The sequence below is a fragment of the Trichosurus vulpecula genome, chromosome 5 (genome assembly GCF_011100635.1).
Source record: "Trichosurus vulpecula isolate mTriVul1 chromosome 5, mTriVul1.pri, whole genome shotgun sequence".
Taxonomy (NCBI): Eukaryota; Metazoa; Chordata; class Mammalia; order Diprotodontia; family Phalangeridae; genus Trichosurus; species Trichosurus vulpecula.
The window spans coordinates 104,139,512-104,156,745 of record NC_050577.1 but is presented as its reverse complement, the minus strand read 5'-3'; the positions used below and the strand labels follow the sequence as shown (position 1 = coordinate 104,156,745).

The window sequence follows — 17,234 nt, the reverse complement described above, 5'->3', positions numbered from 1 at the left end:
GACAACATCCTTGGGAAACTCAAGGCTTCTCATATATGTCCTCAATTTTCTCTTTCAGATTGTGGTGTTACCTCTGGTAAGTGAAGCTCTTTTCTTCCTGTCTCATACCCCTGTGCCAGCAACCATAGCCCAGGTCAGCCAGCTGGTTAGTCAGTGAATAAATATTTCTTAATTAACTATTGCATGCAATGCTTAGGATCAAAAAAATCTAAAAGTCAGTCCCTGCCCTTGAGAAGCTTACAATCTAATGGAAGAGGCAATATATAAATAACTGTGTATATGTATAACAAGTCCTTACCACCCTATCAAGTGGTAAGAATATGGGACTGGGAGGGCTAGAGATGCTTTCTTATAGATATGGGGTTTCAACTCTCACAGAGTCCTATCAACGAAGTATCCAGTCTGCCACCTTCTTCTATGAGATTCTCTTGGGGAAAGCCATGCTGTATGGCCTGCTGGTCAGTGCCCTGGTGTGGAGAACCATGGTAAGGGCCCGAAAAGGGTGGAAGGCAAATGAGACATGTCTGTTATCTAGAAGCAGCCCTTGGGAGTCTTCTTGATTTACTAAAGGGGGAGAAAAAGGGGGAGAAGGGAGGGAAGAGGGGAATAATCCCAAGAACTCCAGAGAATATGCCCAAATGACTTGAATTTTTGAACTTACAAATGAGATTGGGGAGAGTGGAAAATTCATATTGAAACAAATATGGGGTGGGCTAGAGTCCGAGAACTCCAACAAGAGTCTGGTCTTCTACAGAGGTGCCGTTTATGTATTTCCGCCTTCTGAGCTTTTCCTTCTGCAACGTGTCTCTTCCCTGAGCTCCATTCCTCACCATGTTATCAAAAAACCTAGAAAGTGGTAATTATATCTCTTCCTTAGGCCAAGAAAAAGCATTCCTGAGGCTACCTGTGGTGATAACAACATGGAGGAGAAAGCAGGAGAATTCAGCACCCTATCTTGGCTACACTTTCTCTATTCCTATCCTGTGTTCCAGAAGAACTATTATTTCCTCAGTTCCCATTGTCATGTTTCATAGGTCTCCTTAAAAAGAACTCTGAAGCTCACGGAGGACAAGGATGGTGGCTTAATCCTAAAGAAATAAAAAAGGTCTTGCCCTGCTTAGCTGTTACCATCTGTGTCTCCATCTTTTCTCTTTTTTTCACATCATTGACTTACATTTGGAAATATTCTTCCAAGTCGAGACATAGAGTTCATGAAAGTATTAGAATAGTTCATTAAAAATATGTCAGCAGAGTTTGACCACCATGGGAAGATAACCCACTGTGACATTAACATCCCTCTCTTAGAGTGTCATAAAATGTAGTTGACAATCTCGCCTGTCCTTATACAGGCATTCTAGAGGTATATCCAGGCCAACGGAGGCTAGTGGCTACAGATATACTGGGGAGAAAGCTGCACACAAGGGAATCGCAATACCCAAACCAGTAAGACAGTATATGAGGAAGCAAAAAAAAATAAAGGAGAGTTGAACCATATTACAGTAAAGGGCTTGAGATGATATAAAAAATTAGAGAGTGGAAAATGAAGGGAAGAAGGGAAGGGAGGGAAAGGGAAGGGAAGGGAAAGGAAGGGAAGGGAAAGGAAGGGAAGGGAAGGGAAGGGAAGGGAAGGGAAGGGAAGGGAAGGGAAGGGAAGGGAAGGGAAGGGAAGGGAAGGGAAGGGAAGGGAAGGGAAGGGAAGGGAAGGGAAGGGAAGGGAAGGGAAGGGAAGGGAAGAGAAAAATAGTAAATTGACTAAGTTGGAAATAAGAAAACTACACTATAAGGCAATCTGGACCTAGTATGAAGAGGAGAAAGCCTCCATGAGGGACAATTCAGGGAGAGGAATATTTTATATAGCTCATAGTTCATACAAAATTTTCATCTAGAGTTAATAATTGGATATTGTAGTTAATGGGAGAGATTGGGATTGGATAAATAGAGTTCAGAGTTAACCAAATAGAAATTAATAAGAATCTGAAGAGAGTGAAAATGTAGACTAAGAAAAGGAAACATGGCAGAATCAAATCACTAACAATAAGAGAACATAAATCAAATACTTAAGTTTCAACTCACACCAAGTAATTTGGCAAAAATGACAAAAGATGGAAATACTTGATGTTGGAGGGACTGTAGAAAGATAGGCATGCTAATACACTACTGGTGGAGCTAGGAAGTTGGTCCAACTATTCTGGAGAGTAATTTATAATTATGATTTAAAATAAAAATTAAGTGAATAAAATGACCATACCCTTTAATTTGGAAATACCACCACTAGGCATATATCTCAAGGACATCAAAGACAGGAAAAAAGTCCCATAAAATATTCATAAGATTAGTCTTTATAAAAGACTAAGAATTGAAAACTAAATAGATGTCCTTTAAACAAATCAGGTTACATTAATATAATGGAATATTACTGTAGCATAAGAAACTATGAGTATGAAGAATTCTCAGGAGCGTGAGAAGACATATGAACTGATACAGAATAAAATAAACACAACAAGAAAAACAATATATCCAACAAATACAGAAATGTAAATGGAAAGAACATAGAACCCAAACCGTAAAAGTATAATAACTAAGTTAGGTCTGGCAGAGTAAATGGGAAAATACACCTACCTCATTGTTTGTAAAAGTGGGGAGCATTGTATAAACTGTCATGCCTGCTTGATGCATTCACTAGTTTTACTCTATTCCATGGTCTATTCTCTTTTGTTGTTTTTCTTTACAAGTCACGGCTTACTGGGATAAAGGAGGAATGAGGCATATATTCAGAAATGAAGATGATATAATTTTTTTAATAAAATAAAAAGCAGTCATTTGTAACTTAGGAGAAAACAGTTTCAATTCAATGGTAGGGTCAGAAGAAAAGAAATAAGCATTTATTAAGCATCTACTCTGTGCCAGGGACTGTGCTAAGCATTTTATAAATATTATCTCATTTAATCCTCACAACAACCCTGAGAGATAGGTTCTATTATTATTCTCATTTTATAGTTGAAGAAACCAGGGCAGATGGAGTTTAAGTGACTTACCTGGGGCCACATAGCTAGGAAGTATATGAGGTTGGATTTGAACTCAGGTTTTATTGGCTCCAGGCCCAGAGCCCTAACCACTGCACCATCTAACTGCCTCAAAAGCGAAATTATAAGGGGGAGTAGAAATGTCGGTAGACCTGACTCACACAATCACTAGATCAAATGGCTACTTTTTAGCATAAGGTTTTCAGCACACCTAAATGGCCCAAGAGTTATTCCCCTCTGCAACTCCTATAAGATTGGTTTCTGTATCTCTCACTTGACTAGAACTATGTTGTCTTTCTTTATACTCTAATAGCTGGATGGATGAGGATGGAATCCTTGCTTCTTCCCTCCTCCCCCTACAAACTTCAATATCTTTGAAAACACAGACTAAGTTTATTTATATAAGTCTATATATGTGTCTTGAGCTTTTCCTGCCTCCCTCTCTAGGAAGGTCTTCTACACTCCTATAATGAGTGGGTCCCATTTGGCCTGCCTCATCCTATTTCTGCTCGACATATGACCTTTATCCTTGCTCAATCCCTCCCCCCCCCCAGGAATTGTGATTAACTAAATGTCATGGTGATCAACTGCCCCTGCCACCAAGGATATCTCCTCAGTGAGCCAGAATATGCAGGGTGAGAGAAACTAAAGACTATCTCAGAGCCTGGAAGCCTGTTCTGACTCAACACCTGGTTTATCTCAGTCTGAACAAATGTTTATAATTATAAGATCATGGATTTGGACCTGCAAGGGACCTTGGAGGTCATGTGGTACAAATTCCTTATTTTGTAAATGAGGAAACCAAGGCCCAGAGACTTTAAGTGACTTTCCCAAAGTTACAAAGCTTGGATTTGAACCCAGGTCTTCCTGGTTCTATGGCCTACATTGTCACCATTATACAGGATTCTTCTCCTGTAGAATGGGCTGAGAATAGATCAGATAAAAGGAGTCAGAGGAAATCCAAGAGCCATTACCAAGGTATGATAGGCTGGGCAGTGGGCCAAAGCCCAGGACTTTGGAGGGCCCTCCTTTCTGAGCAGTGACTTAAAGAGGCAGAAAATGGAGTAGAAAGGAGTGAGATTTTAAGAAGAAAGGATGCCCTAAAGTCCACATTCATACAATTAGGGTATTAATATTCACCAATGCCAAGTAAAGAGCTAGGATTATATCTTCCCACTGCCACACAAACCTCTCACTCTTATTTGACTTCTTTTCCTCTCTTTGGAATACCTTGAGATTCATACAAACCTTTTTTTATTCCATGAGTACATGGCATTGTATTGGTGGAAGGCCCTCCTTGGTAAGAGAACTCCCCAAAGCCACTATTCCGCTGTTTATTGTCATAGAGATGTCAAAGGAGCCCTTAGATATTGTGACCTGCCCAGTCACACAGCTAATATGTGTCAGAGACAAGACTCAAACTGTCTTTCCAACAGTCTCCTAATCTCTATCCATTTATCCATGATACCTCTCAAACTGATTTTATCTTCTTTTTGGTCTTAGGGGGAAAAAATCCAGTGTGGTTGGCTCCAGGGAAACAGCCCATAGAGAAGACCTTGTTGTCTTTGTATCCCCAGTGCTGGGCACTTAGTAAGCTCTTTATAAATTTAGTTGATTGATTTGACTCCAGGATTCTGAAAAGAATTGTAAAAATTGTAGTGAAAACTACTGTCCTAACTCTAGACCATAGGTCCTTAATCTTTTTTGTGTATTTTAAATAAATAAATAAATGTTCTTAAATAAAGTGAATGTTTTTTTTAATTTATTTATTTATTTTTAGTTTACCGCACACAGTTCTACATAATTTTGAGTTCCAGATTTTCTCCCCTCCCTCCCCCCTCCCTTCCCAAGATGGCACGGAATCTCATATAACTACCATGTATAACTTCGCATTGAATTAATTTATACACTAGTCAAGTTGTGGAGAAGAGTTATGACCAATGGAATGAATCATGAGAAAGAAGAAACAGAACCAAAAAAAAAAAAACCCAAAAACAAAAACAAGAGAGAAGCAGAAAAGGCAAGCATGTAGTGCACCTCAATCTGCATTCAAACTTCACAGTTCTTTCTCTGGATGAAGACAGCATTCTCCATCGTGAGTCCCCTGGAGTTGTCCTTGCACCTGACATTGCTGAGAAGAGTGAGGTATGTCAGGGTTGGTCCTCACGGAATCCATATATCTGTGGCTGTGCACAACATTCTCCTGGCTCTGCTCCGCTCGCTCAGCATTATGTCGTGTAGGTTTTTCCAGGTTGTTACGAAGTCCATATCATCCCCATTTCTTATGGCACAATAGTATTCCATTACCTTCATATACCACAGCTTGTTCAGCCATTCCCCAATTGGTGGGCATCCCTTTGATTTCCAATTCTTGGCTACCACAAAAAGAGCTGCTATAAATATCTTTGTACATATGGGTCCTTTTCCTGCTTATGTGATTTCTTTGGGATACAACCCTAGAAGTGGTATTGCTGGGTCAAAGGGTATGAACATTTCTAGAGCCCTTTGGGTGTAGTTCCAAACTGCTCTCCAAAATGGCTGGATCAGCTCACAACTCCACCAGCAATGTAACAATGTTCCAATTTCCCCACATCCTTTCCAGCATTTATCATTTTCCTGTTTTGTTACTTTAGCCAATCTGACAGGAGAGATGTGGTATCTAAGAGTTGTTTTGATTTGCGTTTCTCTAATCAGTAGTAATCGAGAGCATTTTTTTCATATGCCTATAGATAGCTTTAATTTCTTCTTCTGAAAACTGCCTGTTCATATCCTTTGACCATTTCTCAATTCGGGAATGGCTTGTATTCCTATATATTTGGCTCAGTTCCCTGTATATTTTAGATATGAGGCCTTTATCAGAGATACTAGTTGCAAAGATTTTCTCCCAATTTTCTGCTTCCCTCCTAATTCTTGTTGTATTGGCTTTTTTGTACAAAAACATTTCAATTTGACATAATCAAAATTATCCATTTTGCATTTTGTAATGCTCTCTATCTCTTGTTGGGTCATGAATTCCTTACTTTTCCATAAATCTGATAAGTAAACTATTCCTTGCTTTCCCAAATTACTTACAGTATCAGCTTTTACTCCTAAATCATGAACCCATTTTGACTTTATTTTGGTATACGGTATAAGATATTGGTCTATGCCCAGTTTTTGCCATAGGTCCTTAATCTTTTTTGTGTATTTTAAATAAATAAATAAATGTTCTTAAATAAAGTGAATGTTTTTTTTTTAAAAAAATTAAAATAGAATTTAAATAAATAAATGGTTTTTAAAACACATCGGACTACAAAGAAACTCATTCTATTGAAATAGTTATTGAAACATCTATGAAAAAAGTCCATGGATCCAGATTAAGATTCTCTGCTCTCATATCTGAGATTATTTTCAGTGATAAGTGGGCTATTTCTTCCTCAAGTGGCAAAAGTAGAAAAAAGTAATGCATTTCAGCTGTAATGCTCATTTGACTCTCAATCACATTTGGCCACTCTCAGCCACGTGGTTGTCAAATCAACCTTGAATATTGCAATGACAAGAAACCACTGAGGAATTTCACTATTCTTTTTAGGGAGAGTCTGAATCGTTAGGAAGTACTTCTAGGGTTCTGCCCTCTAGGGATAAATATTTCCTTCCACATAGTGTATAACAAAATTGCAAGTACCCTGACTATTTTAGTTGCCCTCCTGTGAACTTGATTCAAATGATTAATATCTTTCTGAAAAGTGATACCTAGAGCTGAACATAATAGAACAGGTGGAGTGTGAATTGACCAAATCATGTAAAATTATCACTTCTCTCCTTTTACTTTCTCTGCAGATGATACTATGAGATCTGGAGGAAGCAAGTTCCATCTGAGAGGGCAGGGAAAAGAGAGACTCAAGCAGTTAGAAGAGGAACATAAAAAGGAGGTGGGAGGACAACAAACCTAGCCTGCATTGTGATTCAGTTTTTATTCCTTGATGCATCAACAGCCTACTTGTTACTGAAAATTATTTCAGATCCTAGAACAAGGCTCTTAACTTGGAGTAGAACTTAAAGAAAAATTATAGCTGCATTTCAATAGAATAGGTTTTTTGTATTTTATATCTTATTTTATGCATTTAAAAAGATTATTATGAGTAGGAACCCATAGGCTTCACCAAATTGTCAAAGGGGCCCATGACACTAAAAAAAAAAAGAAAAAATAAGAACTCCTTCCCCAGTGAGAGTGTTGTAGTGAATAGCATGTTGGACTTGGAATCAATTAACTTGTATTTATTATGAACTTACCATGTGCCCAACACTGGGGACGCAAAGACAAAAAGAAATAACACCTTCAACACTTTGTATTCTAATAGAGCCAGAAAGACCTGGGTTTGAGACCAACTTCAGACACTAGTTATGTGGCCCCACAGATGTCACTTCTCTGAACCTCGGTTTCTTTATTTTAAGCTTTTATTTAGCATGTTTTCCCCCAGTTACATGAACAAACAATTTTTAACATTTGTATTTAAACTTTGAGTTCCAAATTTTCTCCCTTCCTCCAACCCCCCACCCCACTGAGAAGGCAAGCAACTCCATACAGGTTATACATAGGGAGTCTTGCAAAACATATTCATAATAGTCATGCTGTGAAAGAAAACATAGACAAGAAAAAACCCAAGAAAAACAGTTTTTAAAAAGTATGCTTCAATCTATATTTAGATGCCATCAGTTCTTTCTCTGGGGATGGATAACAGTTTTCATCATAAGTCCTTCAGAGTTGTCTTGGGTTATTGTATTGCTGAAAATAGCTGTCATTTGTGGCTGCTCGTCTTGCAATTTTGCTGTTACTTGGTACATAGTACATTTCACTTTACATCAGCTTATACAAGTCTTGCCAGGTTGTTCTGAGAGCATCCTGCTCATCATTTCTTATGGTACGATTGTATTCCATCATAATCACATATGACTTGTTCAGCCATTCCTCAAATGATGGGCATCCCCTCCACTTCTCATTATTTACCCTCAGAAAAGAGCTGCTATAATTTTTTTTTACATATAGGTACTTTTCCTTTTTGTTTTTATATCTTTTGGGATACACGGTTAGTAGTGATATTGCTAGGTCAAAGCATATGCAGGGCAGTTTGTTTATCTTTAAGAGAGTACCTACTTTGTGGGGCTGTTGTAAAGATCAAACGAGATGATGCATGTAAAGCACTTTACAAAACTTTAAAGTGCTATGTAAACATCAGATATTATTATTGTTATTATGGCTACCTCTGAGATTAGGTATAAGGTAGAGAATTGGACCAGCAACTCTGAGCGCCCCTTTTTTCCACTCTACTGTTCCCTTCATTAGGGGTTGTGATTGTCTGGGAATTTTCTCCCTTTGAGAATAATCTGTCTTTGCTAATTGAGACATAGCTAGCTATTTCAAGTGTCAACCCCTTAGCTAAGAGAAACACCTTCCCTGAACCTTAGCCCTGCCCACTCTTCTTCTCTATAAATAAGATTCTAAGGGGCACAGGTATTGTCAGAGTCGATGCTCCTATACAGGTGGCATCCAGGGGGGAGAGCATGTACTCCCTGCCTGGGCCCCCTGAGTTTGTTTCTTCGGTCCCCTTACCACTTCCCACTTTACTCCTCCCCCAAGCCCTGTTCCACCAGTCCTTACCACAAGCACTCCCCAAAACTTCCTCTGGGTTAAGGGAAGGGGATGAGGAGGAGGGGCTATTTTTGTAGCAAGCTGTATCATTGTGTGGACTGGGGGGGGGACACACAATGATTCAAGTTTATGAAATGCCTTTACAAAAATCCCTCACCCCGAGGGTGTCCACTACTTGCCCTCTCTTCCATCTTCTTGGGGTCTAAAAGGACAGTTTTGTTGAGGGGAAGGAGGTCTCTGGAGGCAATAGCTGAGAGACTCTTTTCCATTCCTATCTAAACTGTAGCCTGGACTCAGTGCCCTTTCCTTCCTCCAGCTGACAACTCAATTCATGGATTCAGGTCAAGGTCTCAAGGAATACTATTATATGGTAGGCATTCTCTTGGATTTAATGAGTCAGAGGGTTGATTCAGAAGAGGTAGAGTGGCAATACAGTCACAAAGGATCCATTCCAATGAGAAATCAATGTTTTATAATGTAATAAAATGAAATAAGGAGCATTGTCCTCCGTAATACTGAGGAACCAAAGAGTAACTGCCCATAGTATCTTTATGTTAATTTGACTTTAAATGAGCACAACTATTTTTAATTATTTCACCGTATCTTGCTGACCCTGGAGAGCGTCAGGACAAGAGGGAATTAAAAGGCAAGGGAGGCCCCTAGGGGATGGGGAAGAATTCTTGGCCGTGCCCTTCCTACTGTGCTACAATGAGCTTCATTTTGGACCTGGGACCAGGCTCAATGTTGTAGGTGAGGAAAATTGGGATCGAGGATTTATGGGAGAGGGGTTGGGAAATGGCAGCTGCGTCTTGGCCTTGACATGCAAACCAACCTACCCTAGCCCCCTTACCCTCCTTCTGGAACCTCTGGATTGGAGGGCGTGGGAGGAACTCAGAGGGCTCCGGGATCGCGGGACGGAGCTGGAAGTCGCTCCGGAGCATACCCGAGTTTGAGCCGAAGCCCTAGCTTCTGTGCTAACGCCGGCTCGCAGTTATACTTTGGAGCCGGAACCAGGCTAACAGTTCTGGGTAAGAGAGGGGAGCACCCACTATCCTCTATTCCCATTTAATCCCTCTCAGTGAGCAGGGAACAGGGCAGAGATGGAAACTGGTCCCAGCCGAGCAAAGAGCTGGGGATTGGAATAGGGACCCCCATAGTCCTTCTCCTCCGCAGTCCATCTGTGCGCGGGGCCGCTGGGCTGTGAGCACAGACCTCCTCGACTTCGGGACGGGCTCCAGGCTCTTCGTTCTAGGTAAGCGTTCCCCCGTTGGAGGAAAGGAGAGTCCCCAGGGAAGAACTGATGTTCCTAGGGTAGAGAGGAGGAGCAGAGGACAGTTGGGAGTCCTATTTTTGTGAGGAACCTGGGGGCTGTGACTCTGGTAACGCAGCCCAGTCTTTTGGACCTGGAAGTCGGCTGATCGTCATAGGTGAGTGTCCCCGGATAGCTTCTAATAGGGCATTGAGGGTCTGGAAGAGTCCTGGCACCACAGCTTGGCCGATCCTTGGCTGGGCAGCTCCCTCTGGCCACGGACAAGGACGGTGCTGAGGGAAAGCAGCTGTGGCAGAGAGAGAACCGGCGCCATTTCCATCCGCTAGGCACGCTTTCTCCTGCCCCATAGATGATTCTTTCCTGATCTAAGTGGAAGGTAAGGGAGTAGCTAGTTGAGTAGGGGGGCAGGCTAAGATGGACCAAGAGCACAGCCCCGGCAGACGTGAGGACCTGGCTGTCGGGGCTTGTCTGTGCCAATCTTCCCAGGAGCAGTGTTTTGGCTTGCCTATCCGGCTGCGGGTTACAGGTGATACACCTCCCTGCTACCCCTAACCAACGCCCGGTACCTCCCAACAGTGGCTGCGCACAGTCAATGTCCAGTAGCTAGTTTACCCTGGTGGGAGGATAATCCCCGAGGGGAGCTTTGGAAAAGTTTCAGCCTCTCCCATATCAGTTTCTACTCTGAGTGCCCCCCATTCCACACTTCCCCCTTCCCTAACAAAGGATTTACTCCAAGGAAATCTGAGTGCACATGGGCAAATCGGGATGAAAGGGAATGGAGGAAGGTAGCAAAGGGACTGGTCTCACTCTTTTCAGTTTCTAGTAGATGAGGAAAGTATGCTTCCCAAGCCTTCTCCACTGGACAAAAAAAAATAGTGTCTAAAGGGAGATAAATGTCAAAGGGAAAAGATCCAAGCAGTGAGTGTGGATTGACAGCCAGGTAGTGTAGAGTCATGAAAGAGACGTTGAATTTGGAGTAAGAGGACCTGGATTCAGACAGATCTCCAACCTTGGTGACCTTGGACAAGTTACTTACTCTGTGTCTCTGGGCCTCAAGTACATCATTTGTAAGATGGGAGGGTTGCACTATAAGAGCTCTAAAATCTCTTCCGGATATAACCCTGCTCTGAACTTTATCACTTTATTCTATACAGTTGGCCAAGAATGCAGAGGAGTTAGAAGAGAGAGGGGGAGAGAGAGAGAGAGACAGAGAGACAGAGAGAGAGACAGAGAGAAAGACAGAGACAGAGAGGGAGAGACAGAGAGAGAGAGAGAGAGAGAGAGAGAGAGAGAGAGAGAGAGACAGAGAGAGATGGAGAGACAGAGAGACAGAGAGAGACAGAGAGAGAGACAGAGAGAATATTGGAATGTTAGTTTCTTCTCTCATCTTCATTTATGGAATGGCATACATAGTGCTTAAAATCTAGTATAGTGCTTTATACTTAGAGGATACTTAAATGTTTACTTATTTAATCCTAATAAAGAGGAAGGAGAGGAAAGATGATAATGATTGATGGACAAAGAGGAAGTGAGCATGGGAGCAACAGACACAGGCAATAGGAGAATACCAGTTCTAGGCTGGGTTTGACTTTTCAAAAGAGACTCCTGTATAGATTACAAAGTCTACCTTTCCCCCTCCCCAAGTCCTTCACTCTCTTGCTTTGGGATCCTGTTCCTTGAGAAAAATCATAGGATTTTGAACTGGAAAAATATTAGAGATTATTCATTCCAATCTTTCTTTTTAGAAATGAAGGAAATGAGTCCCATAGAGGTGATATGTAAGGATCATGTCCATACCACCACTACCAGACCTTGCCCATGGGCACCTATCAGACTAGTCAGTCATATAAATTGAAGGAGTAAGCTCTTGTCTCCATTGGGTGATTAACTCAAGAGTGCCACAGGACTCTCTAGCCCTGAAATATTTCTCCTTTCCCTCGGACTAGACCTAAAATCCCCACCATTACAGTTACTGCTCTGGGTTTGATGAAAGATAAAAAGAAAGGGACTGTGGAAGGATAAAGGCTCTTTAAATGTATATATTTTACTTTAGAAGGGTGCGATGTGAATCTAATGTTTGATGAGCTCTCTTATAGAATAGGGATTATATTTATTACTCTTGGCACTAGAGGGGAAAACTAATATTAATATGTGGAATTTTAGGGAAGAATATTTCAGCTCAATCTAGGGAAGGATTTCTGATCAGTTTATAGTTTGAGCTATCAAAAAATAGACCAGGATGCTTTAATAGGAGATGAGTTCCCTGTCCCTGGAGGTGTTCAAACAAAAGCTGGACAGCCACTTGTTGGGGATGAGGATGTACCTCATTCTTCAGTAAAGATCTTAGATCACTTCCAGCTATGATGCCAAGATTCTAGGAGGGAGAGTTGGATTTCTACTAAATGTCTTCTTTCATTCACATTTAGAACTAGACCAATTTAATAAACACTTATTTTAGCTCTCAGGTATATGAAAGTTATAAAGATAAGATAGGATCCCCACCCCCATTGAACTCCCCTTAGCTTGATTAAGTTTGTTGTTGCTATTCAGTCTAGTCTGACTCTTTCTGACCCCTTTTGGGGTTTTCTTGGCAAAGATACCAGATTGGCTTACCATTTCTGTCTCTAGCTCATTTTACAGATGAGGAAACTGAGGCAATAGGATTAAGTGACATGCCCGTGGTCACATAGCTTGTAAGTTTCTGAGGGCTGGATTTGAACTCAGGTCTTCCTGACTCCAGGCCTGGTGCTCTATCCCTTGCTGCACATAGCTGAGTTTATTAAAGGATAAAACCACTATAATAACAAGACCTTAAGGAAATGGGAAGGAATCAAAGAAGTCTTCACGTGAGAGAGGGAGGGAATAAGCGTTTATATGTAGCCCCTACTATGTGCCAGGCATGGTGCCAAGTACTTTTTACCAATATTGTTTCACTTGATCCTCCCAACTCTGAGAAGTAGGTGCCACTGTTATCCCTATTTTGCCATTCAGGAACCTGAGGCAAACAAAGGTTAAGTGACTTGCCCAAGGCCAAGGTCACATACCTAGTACGTACTAAGGTTAGATTTGAATTAAGGTCTTCCAGACTCCAGGCCCATTACTCTACCACCAACTGACTCAGAAGAGGCAATTCAGGAGAGACCTAGAACAGGATACATGACTTCAAATGGCTGATCATTCTGAGTTGTCATGGTAGAGAGATATTTACAGATAAAGAAACTGTGGGCCTGCTAGTGGAGGTAAAGCAGATGCATAGGGCCTTGCCTTAGGCTAATTCTGACAAGCAAACATGTTCTTAGATTCATCAGTCTGAAGGAATCGTGACCAAAAAAACTCCATCAATATATACCAGGTTAACAATTGAAGTAAACATGTAGAATCTGCTGGGATTGAAGTCAATTAGCAAGGGAGTGTGCTAGATACAGAGGACACAGAGAAAGATAGAAGACATTCTGTCCTTAAATAGCTTACATCCTACCAGAAGATATAACCAGCCCAAGAGTATATACAAAGTAATAAAGAGAACTTTAAAAATGGAAATACTGCTAATAAGTGGAGAGGAGGAAGGGAAGGCTTGGCACAGAAGGGGAGACCTGATCCATGCTTTGAAGGAAGCTGGGGATTCCCCTAACCAGCTAGGGGAGGGAACATGGGAGACCACTTTTGCAAAGGCATCAAGGTAGTAGATGGAAAGTGATGTACAAGTTTGGTTGGATCAGGAAATGCTTGAAGGGTAGCAATATGAAATCAAACCAGAGGGGAAGACTGTAGAGGATTTTAAATATCCAGCCAAGCATGTTGTTTTTATCTTAGAGGAAGTCATTGAAGATTCTTGAGGGGGTTGGGGGAAGAGGAAACATGGTCAGATCCGTCCTTTAGGAATATGAATTTAGTGACTATATGGAGGAATTAGAGAAGTGGCTGGGAGACCAATCAGGAAGCTACAAAAACAGAACAAGCAAGTGATGATAGGGGCATGAAATAAGGTAAAGACCAAGTGAATGTAGAAACAAAGGACAGATATTGGAGAGGTTGCAGAGGTAATGTTGACAATCATTATATGAGATGTCCCTAAAATATTAGTGCCAGGCAATAAGGTTTTTGGGACACCCCCTATAATAGGATTGAGGGAGAGGATGACTCCAGTGATGAACGTCCATAAGGATACTTGTGCTTTTGAAAGAAATGGGGAGATATGGAAGAGAGATAGGCTTAGAGGGCTCAGCTCAAAGATGTCTGTGAATAGGGAGAGGGAATTGGGACTTAACTGAGAGAAGCAATGTAGCTTTATACATATGAAGTATGGTAGGAAAGAAAAGTTTCTCAAGAATTCTAGATCTACGATCCCTGAAAAGACTTTTCAATTAAACCACAACACCACTTATTTAAGTATCTGCTATATTCAAAGTAATTTGCTATGCACTAGAAGAAATATAAAAGTAAACAAAATAATATACCTGAACTCAAGAAATTTGCATTCAAGTAGAAAAGATAAGTTATGTATTCAAAAATTACACTTATGTATACAAAGCACATATAAAAATTACAATTCAAAACATAACATTGCAAGTGGACAAGAGACTTATGGAATCCTGTGACTTCCATCTGTGAGATCAGGAAAGATTTTTCAGGTTTCTTATCTGTAAAATGAAAAAATTGAAAAAGATGATTTTTGAGGTCCTTCCAAGCTTCAAATAGATAACTAGGCCTTGAAGAATGGATAGGATTTTAACAGACAAAAGGATATCTTAATTCTCACAGAGTACTACAAATAGACAAATACATAAAGCATCCTTCTTCCTTCCTCTTACAGTAAGACAGTCTTGGATACTAATCCCTTTCCATTTTTCAGATGACCTGACCAAGGTGACTCCCCCAAAGGTGACTGTGTTTCAGCCATCTGAAGAAGAGATGGAGGAGAAGGGAAAGGCCACACTGGTCTGTCTGGCCACAGGCTTCTACCCTGACCTTGTGGAGCTGAGATGGTGGGTGAATGGTCAGGAGACCCAAATTGGGGTCAGCACAGACCCTCAACCCTCCAAGGAGCAGCCCAGTAACAACTTCTCCACCTACTCACTGAGCAGCCGCCTGCGGGTTTCTGCTCCCTTCTGGCGCAATCCCAAGAACAGCTTTCGTTGCCAAGTACTATTCAATGGGATCTCAGAGAATGAGCCCTGGACAAGTAACCGGAGCAAACCCATCACCCAGAATGTCAGTGACCAAATCTGGGGAAAAGCAGGTGAGAAATATCATGAACCAGAGTAGGGTGGGGATTGTATAGTGAGCAAACAGACCCAGAAAAGAAGACCAAGACAGAGACATAGGGTCTGGGGGAAGAGAGACAGGAAAGACCAAATACAGAATGAAAGAAAGTCCAAAAGCAAAACCATAGAGGGAAGGAAAAGAATCAAAAATACAGAAAACAAAAGAAAGAACATAATCTATCCCCAAGAATCTCCCTTGGCAACATGGATCTAGAGAGAAAAAGCATTATCAGGCTACACTCCCCTGGAGGTAATCAAGGCCTCTTCCTGCATGAATTAGGTGTCAAGCCAGACTCAACTTTCTCCTTCAACCCTAATTAGAGTCTTGCAAATAGCAGCCCCAGACTGCCAATTTGCATAACTTACAGAGTATTCCTCTGACCCTCCATCCTTCCGTTTGCCCACAATCATATCATGTTTTTTCAAAGTAGTAGCAAGGAGAGGAGTACAGGGCTAAGGCTAAGTCAGAAGGCACCAAAATTTTAAAACCATATGTAAATTTGCTTGCCTCAGGATTGATTTTGGTCCCTAGACCAATAGATTTAACCTGTGTGGCCTACCTTAAAGACAGCATCTTTAGGAAAGCCAAGGATTGTCAAATATGTCCCCAATTTTCTCTTTCAGATTGTGGTGTTACCTCTGGTAAGTAAATCTCTTTTTCTCCTTATTCCCTACCCCTTTGCCAACAACCATAACCCATATATCCTTTGGGTAAGCTCCTAGAGGTCAGGGATTTTTTTTGCCTCTTTTTGTACCCCCAAAGCTTAGCAAAGGACCTGGCAATGAGTACACAGTTAATAAATGTTTATTGGTTGATCGATTAAATATACTCCTCTCTTGTCCCATTAGTGATAGCAATGTGGGACTAGAGGAGGCTATAATTATGTGTTTATCAGTATGGGATCTCTACCTTCACAGAATCCTATCAGCACAGTATCCAGTCTGCCACCTTCCTTTATGAAATCCTGCTGGGGAAAGCCATGCTGTATGGCCTGCTTGTCAGTGCCCTGGTGTGGAGAACCATGGTAAGGAATTGCAAAAAAGGAGAGAAGAAAATGGGGCACAAATATCATCTAAAACCAGCCCTAGAAAATATGATGTACCTGTAAGTCATCGAAGGTATGGGAAATGTGAAGGAGGAAGAAAATAGCCCCTAACACCCCACAAAGTACCCCAAAGTGCCTTTAACTTTCAAGTTTACAAATGGGATTGGTAGGAACGGAGTAATTCAAGGTAAAATTAAAATAGGCAATCAACAAATTCTAACAAGAATCCAGTCTCTTACAAATATTTCACATAGTCCCAAATCCTCAGTTTCCCCATTCTGCAACATGTCCCTTTACTTAGTCCTATTCCCCACTCCCAACCTGGGAGATTGACAAGAGATATGTGCATGTCTTCTTCAGGTCAAGAAAAAATATTCCTGATGCCAGCTGTGGAGGTGAGCACAGGGAGGAGAGACCAGAAGGATTCAGCACCCCAGTTTGGTTTCTGCTTTCCCTATTCCTATTCTATGTTCCAGAAAAGCTATTGTTCCCTCAACCTTCATCCCCATCTTTCACAGGTCTCTCCAAAGAGAACATTCCAATTCCAAGGGGAAAAGGATGGTAGTTTAATCTTGAAGAAATAAAAAAGCCTGCCCCAGCTTAGCAGTTACCAGTCATGTCTCTATCTTTTTTCTCATTGACTTAATCTGGAAATATTTCTCCATGTTGGGGTATAGAGTTCAAGAAAGTATTTGCATAGTTAATGGAAAACCTTCTTGAGCAAAGGAAGAGGTTATTCCATTATGACATTAGCATCCCCCCTGAAAAATTCAATTGTCAATCACATTTGTCCTTACATAGGTACTCCAGAGATAGAGCTAAGCCAATGGTTGCTAGAGGTTGTGATTTTTGGGAGAGAAAGCTGTACACAGGGGAATCACAATATCCAAGTGATTAAGAGGGTATGTGAGAAAAGGCAGGAAATAAAAATCTGGTATGAAGGAGAGATGAGCCCTATTTTAGTTGGAAGAATGAAACAAAAGAGGTGAGAAAGGATTGAGA

The 17,234-nt window shown here is 41.1% G+C and overlaps 2 gene segments (V, D, J or C); both read left to right on the top strand.

Moving 5' to 3' along the window:
- The window catches only part of LOC118850482, a 220,720-nt gene extending 219,599 nt beyond the window's left edge, over nucleotides 1–1,121 (top strand). The window contains 3 exon segments of the C gene segment in view: nucleotides 59–76; nucleotides 379–485; nucleotides 878–1,121. Coding sequence covers nucleotides 59–76; nucleotides 379–485; nucleotides 878–898 — 146 coding nt within the window.
- Nucleotides 1,122–3,898: 2,777 nt separating this feature from the next.
- Nucleotides 3,899–16,842, top strand: LOC118850997. The segment is given in 6 exon segments: nucleotides 3,899–4,001; nucleotides 9,274–9,402; nucleotides 14,775–15,161; nucleotides 15,811–15,828; nucleotides 16,105–16,211; nucleotides 16,593–16,842. Coding segments are annotated over 6 exon segments (765 nt in total).
- The last annotated feature ends 392 nt before the right edge of the window (nucleotides 16,843–17,234 follow it).